This window comes from Triticum dicoccoides, chromosome 3B (assembly GCF_002162155.2).
Source record: "Triticum dicoccoides isolate Atlit2015 ecotype Zavitan chromosome 3B, WEW_v2.0, whole genome shotgun sequence".
NCBI lineage: Eukaryota > Viridiplantae > Streptophyta > Magnoliopsida > Poales > Poaceae > Triticum > Triticum dicoccoides.
The window spans coordinates 121,224,000-121,236,117 of record NC_041385.1 but is presented as its reverse complement, the minus strand read 5'-3'; the positions used below and the strand labels follow the sequence as shown (position 1 = coordinate 121,236,117).

The following is a 12,118-nucleotide window of genomic DNA, read 5'->3' as shown; positions in this document are numbered from 1 at the left end:
GGCGCGGCGACGGGGACGACGGGGACGACGGGGATGGGGACGGACGGGCGGCGACATCGACGGGGGCGGCGACGAGGGGCGGGGACGGCCGGGGTCGGCGACGAGGGGCGGGGGCGGCGACGATCGGGGCAGGGCGGCGCGACGGAGGAAGGAAGAACAGAGAGGGAAACTGAATTTTTTTCAAGTGTTGTATATATAGGATGGACCTTTAGTACCGGTTGGAGCCACCAACCGGTACTAAAGGTCTGTTTTGGCCAGGCCAAGCGGCGGGAAGCGCACCCCCTTTAGTACCGGGTGGTGGCTCCAACCGGTACTAAAGTCCCCCCCTTTAGTACCGGTTTGTGCCACCACCCGGTACTAAAGGTGGTGCGCTGGCGTAGTGCGGTGCGGCAAGTTTAGTCCCACCTCGCTAGTCGAAGGGCTACCGCACTGGTTTATAAGCCCCAGTGCGGTAGCTCTCTCGAGCTCCTCTCCTAAGCAGGCCTACTGGGCCTACCAATTCATTGCTGCCATGTGGGCCTACTGGGCCATTGCGGGCCTGCATCCTGGCCCAACAAAAGGTTGAGTTTCTAGTCGTATGCAGGCCGCTTTGGCCCAGTAGGCGGGCTTTTTTATTTTCTTCATTTTTTTTGCTTTTTTATTTGTTTTATTTATTTTTGAGTTATTTTTTGCTGTATTTAGAGTTTCTTTGTGAATATTTTTTCTTTAGGTACAAAAATTTACAAACTTTGATCTGTTAGTGCCGAAAGTTTTCAAATTTGAATAGTTTAAATTTTGAAGTATTTGAAATTTGTGTGAATCACTAGTTTGTGAATAACTTAACTTTGGAAAAAGATTTTTCAGTGATTCTTTTTTCTTATGTTTAATATTAGTGTGTTTTATCATTATATTAAATTTGGTAATGCTTAGGTTATTTAGAAAATGAAATGCCTTTGTAACATCTCAGTTTTCGTCGGAAACCCTGATACTTCGAAAAAGATTGTCCATTTTGTACACGAAGTGTATCCAGTTTTTGCCGTAACCCTCTCTACTTTTTTGCACATGCTATTTGTATGAAATTATGATACCATGCCAACTTTCAACCTTTTGTGAGTTCATTTCAAATGCTTTTCAATTTCAGGGTCATTTAGCTGGAAAAAAATCAGTAAATGAATGAAAAAGAATTTGTTTGCACATAAAATTTCTTCGCGTTTCAAATGCCAAAACACATAATTAACTACCCTAACTATTACAGACATTCCCTCCTGGGTGTGAAACACAGAAGAAAGTGATGATAGTGAAGCCGATCACATCCCAGATATTTGGGTGTGAAACTTTTTCTTCTCGTGTGTCCCTTTGCGCCGTAGCCAGGGAAAATCTTCATCATTTAACTGGATGCTCGAGTCAATATTCACTGTGAATGGAGCAATTTCATCAAACTTTTCATAATCTTCTGACATGTCTGTCTTGTCATCCACTCCCACGATGTTTCTTTTTCCTAAAAGAACTATGTGGCGCTTTGGCTCGTCGTATGATCCATTCGCTTCCTTATCTTTTCTTTTTCTCGGCCTGATAGACATGTCTTTCACATAAAAAACCTGCGCCACATCATTGGCTAGGACGAATGGTTCGTCTGCATACGCAAGATTGTTGAGATCCACTATTGTCATTCCGTACTGCGGGTCTTCTGTTACCCCGCCTCGTGTCATATTGACCCATTTGCACCGAAACAAAGGGACCTTCAAATCACCTGATCCATAGTTAAGTTCCCATATGTCCTCTATGTAACCATAATATGTTTCCTTTCCCGTGTTGGTTGTTGCATCAAAGCGGACACCACTGTTTTGGTTGGTGCTCTTCTTATCTTGGGCGATCGTGTAAAATGTATTCACATTTATCTGGTACCCTTTGAAAGTCATTATATTCGAAGATGGTAACTGGGACAGCGAGTACAGGTCATTTTGAATATCGCCATCATTCAGGGCACGTTTCTGCAACCAACCGGCGAAAGTCCTCGTTTGTTCGCGTGTAATCCAGTCGTCAGACTTCTCCGGGTGTTTGGACTGTAGAAAATTCTTGTGTTCCTCCATATACGGAGCCACCAAGGCGGAATTCTGTAGAACTGTGTAGTGTGCTTCAGTGAGAGAATGCCCGTCCATACATATTATTTGATGCCCTCCTAGCGTGCCTTTTCCTTCCAGTCTGCCCTTATGCCGCGATTCAGGAACACCAATCAGCTTAAGGTCAGGAATAAAGTCAATACAAAACTCAATGACCTCCTCATTTTCATGGCCCTTCGAGATGTTTCCTTCTGGCCTAGCACGGTTATGAACATATTTCTTCAAGAATCCCATGAACCTTTGAAAGGGGAACATACTGTGTAGAAATATAGGACCCAAAACGTTAATCTCTTCACAAAGGTGAACTAGGACGTGCGTCATGATGTTGAAGAAGGATGGTGGGAACACCAACTCAAAACTGACAAGACATTGTACCAAATCATTCTGTAACCTTGGTATGATTTCTGGATCAATTACCTTCTGAGAGATTGCATTGAGGAATGCACATAGCTTCACAATGGCCAATCGAATGTTTTCCGATAGAAGCCCCCTCAATGCAACCGGAAGGAGTTGCGTCATAATCACGTGGCGGTCATGAGACTTTAGGTTCTGGAACTTTTTCTCTGCCATATTTATTATTCCCTTTATATTCGACGAGAAGCCAGACAGTACCTTCATGTTGAGCAGGCATTCGAAGAAGATTTCCTTCTCTTCTTTGGTAAGAGCGTAGCTGGCCTGACCCTGATGTATGTCGTCTTTTCCGTGCATAAGTTGCTGGTCCTCCCGTGCCTCTGGTGTATCTTTTGTCTTCCCATACACGCCCAAAAAGCCAAGCAGGGTCACGCAAAGATTCTTCGTCACGTGCATCACGTTGATTGCGGAGCGGACCTCTAGGTCTTTCCAATATGGCAGGTCCCAAAATATAGATTTCTTCTTCCACATGGGTGCGCATCCGTCAGCGTCCTTTGGAACAGGTTGTCCACTAGGACCCTTTCCAAAGATTACCTTCAAATCCTTGACCATATCATGTACATCAGCACCAGTACGGTGGCGAGGCTTCGTCCGGTGATCCGCCTCACCTTTGAAATGCTTGCCTTTCTTTCTTATGGGATGCCTGCTCGGAAGAAATCGACGATGTCCCAGGTACACATTCTTCTTACAACTATTCAAATATATACTGTCGGTATCATCCAAACAGTGCGTGCATCCGCGGTATCCCTTGTTTGTCTATCCTGAAAGGTTACTGAGAGCAGGCCAATCATTGATGGTCACGAACAGCAACGCCTTTAGGTCAAATTCTTCCCCCATGTGCTCATCCCACGCACGTACACCTGTTCCATTCCACAGTTGTAAGAGTTCTTCAACTAATGGCCTTAGGTACACATCAATGTCGTTGCCGGGTTGCTTAGGGCCTTGGATGAGCACTGTCATCATCATGAACTTCCGCTTCATGCACAACCAAGGAGGAAGGTTATACAAACATAGAGTCACAGTCCACGTGCTATGGTTGCTGCTCTGCTCCCCAAAAGGATTAATGCCATCTGCGCTTAGACCAAACCATACGTTTCTTGGGTCACCTGCAAACTCCTCCCAGTACTTTCTCTCGATTTTTCTCCACTGCGAACCGTCAGCGGGTGCTCTCAACTTTCCATCTTTCTTACGGTCTTCTGCGTGCCACCGCATCGCCTTCGCATGCTCTTTGTTTTGGAACAAACGTTTCAACCGTGGTATTATAGGAGCATACCACATCACCTTGGCAGGAATCTTCTTCCTGGGGCGCTCACCCTCGACATCACCAGGGTCATCGCGACTAATCTTATAACGCAATGCACCGCATACCGGGCAAGCATTCAAATCCTCGTACTCATTGCGGTAGAGGATGCAGTCATTAGGGCATGCATGTATCTTTTGCACCTCTAACCCTAGAGGGCAGACAGCCTTCTTTGCTTCATGCGTACTCTCGGGCAATTCGTTGTCCTTTGGAAGCATATTCTTTATCATTGCCAGCAACTTTCCAAATCCCTTGTCAGATACACCATTCTCTGCCTTCCATTGCAGCAATTCAAGTGTGGTGCCCAACTTTTTTTTGTCAGCTTCGCAATTTGGGTACAACAATTTCTTGTGATCCTCTAACATGCGCTGCAACTTCGTCCTCTCCAGATCACTTGCGCAGTTTCTCTTTGCATCGGCAATGGCCCGACGTAGATCATCAGCGGGCTCATCTGATGCCTCTTCTTCAGCTTCTTTCTGCATTGCCGGCTCAGCTTCTTCCCCTATTGTTGTATCATCGTATTCAGGGAACCCATGGCCAGGATAGCCGTCGTCATCCTCTTCTTCTTCATTGTCTTCCATCATAACCCCTATTTCTCCGTGCTTGGTCCAAACATTAGTGGGGCATGAAACCGGACTCAAATAGGTGGACGTGAATGGTTCTTGACGTAGAGTAACTGTGACCATTCTTACAGCCAGCACATGGACAAGGCATAAAACCATCCGCCCGCTTGTTTGCCTCAGCGGCAAGCAGAGAAGTATGCACGCCATTAATGAACTCGGGAGAGCATTTGTCATCATACATCCATTGTCGGCTCATCTTCATTACACAACACCGAATAGACCAAATTAATACAAGTTCATACATAAAGTTCATATACAACACTTAACTAAATGCAACATACAAATAACTCTCTAGCTAAAGAATTTAAATGCAACAACAAATGCGATGAAGATCGCAATTAAGGTAACAATTGATCCAACAGCATAATGATACCAAGCCACACTATCAATGGCATATTTTCTAATCTTTCTAATCTTCAACCTCATTTTCTCCATCTTGATCTTGTGATCATCGACGACATCGGCAACATGCAACTCCAATTCCATCTTCTCCCCCTCAATTCTTTTCAATTTTTCTTTCAAATACTCGTTTTCTCTTTCAACTAAATTTAACCTCTCGACAATAGGGTCGGTTGGAATTTCCGGTTCACATACCTCCTAGATAAAAATATCTATGTCAACTTGATGGGCATAATTTGTCATAAACACGAAATGCAACAACTAGTTTTAAAAGAGAATATACCACATCCGAATCATAACAAGGACGAGGGCCGACGGGGACGGATATCAAAACCATGGCACTATGTATAACAAACAATGTACGGGTAAGATAATTAATTATACGAGTAACTATATATCCAAATCACATAAACATCAATTTGGTAATGTAAAACATTCATGAACAAGAGCCTCACCAGAAGGTGGTGCCGGCGACGGGACGGTGCGGGCGATCGACGGTGGTTACGACGGAGATTTAGAAGGCACTAAGTAAACCACACCTACATATGCAAACTAAGTATTATTTTTGTGCTCAAATTGCATATAAATCAAATACTAGCAAATATAATTATTCCTCCCAAATTAATCACTATACAAAGCATTGCAAGAGCTAATCTAGCAATGAGAGTTGAAAGGACAAAGTTGCTAACCTTTGTGATCATTTGAATGGATGGGGGCCTTCAAATCTTGACAAATTTTGGGCAAAATTTGTGAGGAGCTCGAGGAGAGAGGGGGAAGAACAGAGGAAGTGAGGGGAAAGGGGAAGAACAGAGTGGCTCGGGGGGACGAAGGGTTTATGTACGTCGACCTTTAATATCGGTTCGTGCCACGAACCAGTACTAAAGGTGCTGGACGGGCCCCAGACTGACAACATCCTGCCACCACCCTCTTTAGTACCGGTTCGTGGCACGAACCGATACTATAAGTTCGCCACGAACCGGTACTAATGAGAACGGCCGGCTAGCCGTTGGAACCGGCACTAATGGACACATTAGTGCCGGCTCAAAACCCAACCGGCACTAATGTGTCTCATATTAGGTCCTTTTTCTACTAGTGTGAGGAGACGTCCACACCGGCCATTCTTCTTTTCCCCTTTCTTTTCTTTTCCTAGACACATGGACCCCACACATCAACTATAATGGTTGTCTGCCCTAACCGTTACTTCATGCCACCTCATCATTTACAACGGGCACCACTGTCAGATTTCTGTCAAAACGCGCTCAATTGAGCATTTAATGCTACAGGCAATTTTTTACTCAAAAACATTTTTTTTGCAACCCGTTAGCATTTCGGTGGTTTTCAACAAACATGTGCACAATTGTAGTGGGTGTGTTTTTGCAATTTTCTCCTAAACCTGCCAATAATCAAAGTAAAATTTGTACTTGTCCCTATTCACCTCTACGTCCAACTCGATCATTTCATCGGCGGTGGGGTGGTGGGGTTTCAGGGACGCTCGGATGGGCGATTTTTGGGCGGCGAAGAGGATGGGGGGAGGGGGGAGGCGGAGTTTCATTTCTTCTCCCCCATCACACAGTCATAATGTTGGGGTCATCGTGAGGGGTTGAGGGATGAGCCTCAAATGTGTGGTTGGGGGCGATGGTGGAGGGTGAGGGGGTGGGTGGTGGAACACGGTCGCCGATGAGGTGGATAAGCAGCGGTGCGTGAGTGAAGTGTGACAACGGACCGGTGAATGAGTACGGATGCGCATTTGGAAAATAACGGGAGGGAAGGGCAAGAGCAAGGGTTTGTACATTGATAAAGGTCACACCTAAAAAGGAAAACAAGTACCTGGGATCACATGAATCCAGATCAATTATTACTGACTTCAAAACTGTATCGATAACCCTTTCTCAGACTTAATCTCAAACAAGGAAATTGGATCATATGATGTTATTTCATAGTCTGCACCAATATCAAGGCATGCAAAGCATTGCTGTCAATTTCATTTCATTGTCGCATGGAGGTACAGTGACTCGGACTCAAGATGGCAACGGGCCCCGAAACCCGCGTCCCCGTGGGTTTTTACCCTATTAGGGGACGGGGATGGGCATCTTTTCATCCCCGCGGGGCTGTTGTTGGGCACATTATACAAACCGACACGTTTCGTGTGTTTACACCCGTTTCAGTAGTCCCTGAACCCGAAACCCGTCAATACCCGCGAAATTACATCTTTTGCTGCAATATTTATCATATTATCATAAAGTTTATCATTATCTTGCTGCAGTGTTTCATAAAATGTTTATTACTACCTATTTGATTCTCATAGATGTTGACAATGAACAAGGACAAAGCTTTTGGAGTTGTCTTCAAGACATTCAAGAGGGAATGTAGGTGAGGTGCAAGTACTTGCAAATTTCATATACCAATCTGCATATTTTTTTTATGTTTAACTTTAGCTTGAGCGAATTTTGGTCTTTCCTAGGACTTGGCACTTTGATTTGGCATTGGAAGATTTGCACATCTTGTTGAACTACGTATGGCTGAAATCTGATCATCTTTGTTGCTGAAATCCCATCAACTTTGTTGCTTAAATGTGGGTATCATGCTGCCGAAATACACTCTATATAGTTGTTGAACCATCTACTATAGTTTTTTGTTGAAATTTGCTCGAGTTATGCTGCTGAAATGTGCTTGTTTTGCTGCTGAAATGATATTTTTTTTGTCACCACTATGTTTGTTTAAACATTTTGATTTTCTCATGGGTTTCCTGTGGGTTCCCCGAAACCCGATGGGTTTAGGGGATGGGCAGAAAACTAGCCCCGCGCACTGATGAGGACAAGGACGGGTTTACGATTTTCTCGTGGGGATGGGTTTGGGAAGGCATAACCAGACGGGTTTCGTCCCCGTTGCCATCTTGAACTGGGACCCAACTAAGAAACAAATGCGGAAGAACAAAAAACAACAGCAAGCATCATGCGTGAATAACATTACAAAGGATGTGGCTGGGTTCCACTAATTTAAACTAGAACCAAGCACCATCCACAATTTCAGACTAGTGTGCTGGTTATGTAATACAATCATCATCATATTAGTTCTGTCTCGCTATTAGGTGAGATAAAGGACCATATATACACACTTGATCTCAGAACCAAAAGGGACAGAGATAGATTTCAGATCAAAGGCGACGAATCTAATGTTCCCATAATCATATCCCTGTGAAAACAAATCCTTCCTGCAAGGTGTGGGTTACAAACACGGACACAAATTCCTTTTTGTTTTAATCTCGGAACGGAACCCTACTCAGGCTATACTGGAGAATTTACCTTTTTGTCCAAACCCAACCGATCTGCGATCTCCATCTTCTTCTCAGCGTACTGCGCCATGTTCTTTGTTTTATGCTGAAGAAGTAATCCAGTTATAAAAAGTACCGCGATATATCAATATTCATAGAGGATTCATTGAGAGACTACCTTCCCGAAAGCTAACTTGCTAAACACAGCCCGAGCTTCATCCTCTTTAGCCTAAAATAGCACACAAAGGTCATACCGATGTTAACAATCTATTACAGTTACATATGTATCATCATGTCAATCATACAGTATCCTACTTACCTTCAGATCAATGCCACCCTCCTTGACAATGGAATAAATCTAGAAAAGTAACAGATGGAATGAGACATTGGCAATATGTAGCATATTTTTTACAACATAAATTCGGACTGGAGGCTATACAAATTTGCAAAACAGCCTCAGATTAAGAGATCAACTTACCATTTGCTTTATTGTTACAAAGACAGTACCCGCATTCAGTTCAGCATGTAGTACCCTTTTGTGTATAGCAAATTTGTCCATTGCATATACTTCCTTCACAGCATCTAAGTATTTTCTCTGAAATATTTTTGAAACCATGCGAACTATGATAATCACAAAGCATGTCATAGAGCATTATTACACAAATGTTTGATTAGGATACTAACATCTTCCTTGGCGACAAGCCTCCATATCTCAAAATAGAGAAGATCTATGTCCTTCAGGGACGCATCTTCTGTCAGCTCTATAATGTACTCCTGAATCAAATGGATCAGATCTTGAGTAACACCAGCAATGAACACCTCAATTAGGAAAAGATAAGATATCTTACATTATAAGCAAAAGCAGCTAAACGAACAGTCATATGGGGGAAGTGGGTTGCAATCCTCAATGCTTGCCTCCATGCTATAGTATCCATGTTTCTCCACTGAAGTGCAAAGGAGTTAATCATCATGTGTATGTGTATATGACTAATATACCTATATTTCGTGATTTCCTGTGGGGCATACTTACCTTCTCGGTACTGCGATCCAGATGTACATAATCTGCAACCCACTGTTGCAAGAAAGAAGTCTAGCACTTTAAAAATGATCCAGACACCGGTAATATTTTAAATTCCAACAACTTGATCACATAATGCGTACCTTCAATTTCTTTGATATTTCTCCATAGTACTTGACGTAAACGGAATCAATTTCATATGTATGATAACGTGAGCGGTAATCATCGTGATAGCGATACTGGCGTTCACAACTATCGGGCAGCTGCAAAAAAAGGACGAGAATTAGATGGCACATCTGAAGTACTTGTTGTTGGCTAGTGTTAAGTGAGATGACAAAAGTTATGTCCGTGAAAGTAAACCTACTAAAGATCCCAAAAAAATACCTTCAGTAAAATCTAGCATGCTAGAAATGGTGTCATACAAAATCAATGTTCTCATAACCGCAGAAGAGAATATGGTGATGCAAGTCAAACAATCATCATCTTTTAAGAAAAGATGTTCAGAAACAGTTTTAACTCGTACCGTGAAACAAGTGACTCAAATCTCCATAAAAGCATTGCAGCTGTGGTTGGAATTAATGAAGTAAAATGAACTACCTCATTGATTTAACGGTTTTCACATTGTGTTGAAATGGTTTCTGAACAGCAATGATTAAGATAATCAAACTAGTCAAAGCAGATGGCTCGAGTGTAGATAAACTTACGAAATTACTAAGGACAATGCGTTGGTAGTCATTCAATCCAGGATTCTGGCTATCGTCGTGATGGAAGAACCACTCAAAACTATCATCATCCTCCAAATGCCGAAAGTAGGACTCCTTAATAAGTTCATCCTCAGTGTACTCTTCTGGTTCCTTTAGTTCATGTGCAGCCACTGGCTTCACAATCTACACACAGATGATACAAAAGATAAAATCATGCATGCATACCAAACCAGGACTGAATTACTTGCTGTCGCACGTGTACAAACTTTATAACATACATTAACTAAAATGAGTGCTGATCGATTGATACAGCATGAAGGTACCTTGTAATAAACGATGCGAAGGCGTGCAAGGCGCTCTTCTATCTCGTCGTAGTCCTTAAATGCCATATAAGAGTTCGGGTCAATAGGCGGAGGAATATTGGGACGCAAAACTTTAGCATATCTGGCCTGGTCTTCCTTGCTGAGAATGACGCCCGGACCGGTAGGCTCATCGCTTCCTTCTTGGACCAAGACGGTGTCCTCCATGTCTGTCGCATGAGAAATCGGGTCTTGATGTTGCTGGGCAGTGGCAGGAGTATCTGAAGATGATGGGGATAGGTACTTGCGCCGCCTCTGCTCCCCTGTCCACGCCTTAATGAACTGGACGGGCCTATCTTGTGCTATCTCGGTGCACGTGGCCGGAGGCGACGGTAGGCAGCAGAGGACGTGGTCGGGGGCGGGAGCGGGGACTTGCAGTGGCGTGGCGGCGGGAATGGGAGGCGGCGGCGGGAGGTGGGAGGAAGCGGCGACGGCGGCGACCTGAAAGATCGATCTGGGCAGCGGCGAGACCAGAGGCCCGTCATCGCCCAGTGAAACGTACTGGACGGGCTTCTCTTGTAGCATCTCGTGCGACCGGAGGCCAGCCTCGTCCTCCTCTTGATCGCCTTGTTGCGCTGAGCGTCTCTTTCCCTTTTATTTTGAGCGGGGAAAAGTTGCAATTTATTCAATCACCACGGCCTCCGATGCCACCACGTCACGGATTCACTCGGGCGGAACCCGGAACCCGGAACCAAGTCTTAAACAATTTTCTTTTTTTGTCATCAGTCCTATTCGTGAACCTTTCCGAGACAAAACATGCGATGCGCCTGACCCATTCCACTCTAGGCTCTGTTTGATAGCAAAGTATTAAAAAAACTGCAGTATCAGCAAACTACAGTATTTAGCCTGTGGCATAACATACCGTGGTTTTAACATAACAAAGTATTTTAGAGTATTGGCAATACATAGCACCTGTTTGGCTGTGGCGTGCGCAGTGCTGTAAGTTTAGAAGGCTAGCTGTTAGCGTTGCAAACACTCGCATCTAACTAGCCGGTGCATTCAACTAATCGGCCATGCAGATGCAGCTAGCTAGCATATACCTTCCTATTAGCATGGCAAACACGCGTAGCTGGCTTCTTTACAATTTATGGTCAGTTATTCTCGGCAGCTAGCTAGGTAGCCATTACCATACGCGTGCATAAGAACAGGAGGATGCAAAAACTGAACGTAGCCGATGGAGAATCTACAGAGAGACGGCCGCAGCGGCGGCGGCGGACGCGATGGTGTGAGAGCGAGACGAGCTTGTTGTGAATAGTTAGCGACTGGCTCGTTTCTTTCACTTGCTCTGCTTTTAAAAAAGAGGTCCAGGGTTCTTTTTTTTATGCAGAGATATTACTACAGTTTTGAGAATACTCTAGTTTTAATAACACAATACTTAGTGCTAGCCAAACAGGTCACAGTAAATAAAACTATGGTATCTAAAAAAACTGTAGTATTTTTAGAATACTTAGAAAATATTTTACTACCAAACAGGGCCTAAACTCTTGAAAAGACAGAGTGAGGGCCTTTATCTCATTGATCAAGTGACCATTTGTTGAGAAATCTTTCGCCTTGTCCGTTAACTTGCTCGCCACCACCTGAGAGTAATTCTCCAGATGGAATCTTCGCACATTAACTTCCAAAAAAAAATTCCAATGCATGGCCCTGCACGTCTCTACTGCCAGAAAAACTCGTACCTCGCCTGCACGAGGTGTGGATCTTTCATGGCGAACCTTGTCATAGCCATCGCATTGCTTTCACGGGTGTCACGATGCTCCGGGACGATGGGGTCTTCCCTCTTCTCCTTGAGGGGCACAATATGCACTTCGTGACTGATGAAATCCCCCACCTCCCAGGATTCGATGCCGGAAAGTCCACCTCGTACTTGGGTCGACTGAACATCCAACACGTGACATCCAGCGTGCGCACGACGAGCTCTGACGTGTTGAAGGCCC

The 12,118-nt window shown here is 44.2% G+C and overlaps 1 protein-coding gene across 1 annotated transcript; it reads right to left on the bottom strand.

The window, feature by feature from the left end:
* Positions 1 to 7,916: 7,916 nt before the first annotated feature.
* LOC119279385 lies at positions 7,917 to 10,352 on the bottom strand. Its single transcript, XM_037560631.1, has 11 exons — positions 10,149 to 10,352; positions 9,826 to 10,008; positions 9,265 to 9,384; positions 9,134 to 9,175; positions 8,952 to 9,047; positions 8,788 to 8,877; positions 8,582 to 8,698; positions 8,423 to 8,461; positions 8,282 to 8,332; positions 8,135 to 8,209; positions 7,917 to 8,024 (listed from the first exon to the last, which is right to left on the bottom strand). The coding sequence occupies exons 1-11, from the start codon at positions 10,350 to 10,352 to the stop codon at positions 7,917 to 7,919; spliced, it is 1,125 nt and encodes a 374-aa protein (XP_037416528.1).
* Between the last annotated feature and the right edge of the window lie 1,766 nt (positions 10,353 to 12,118).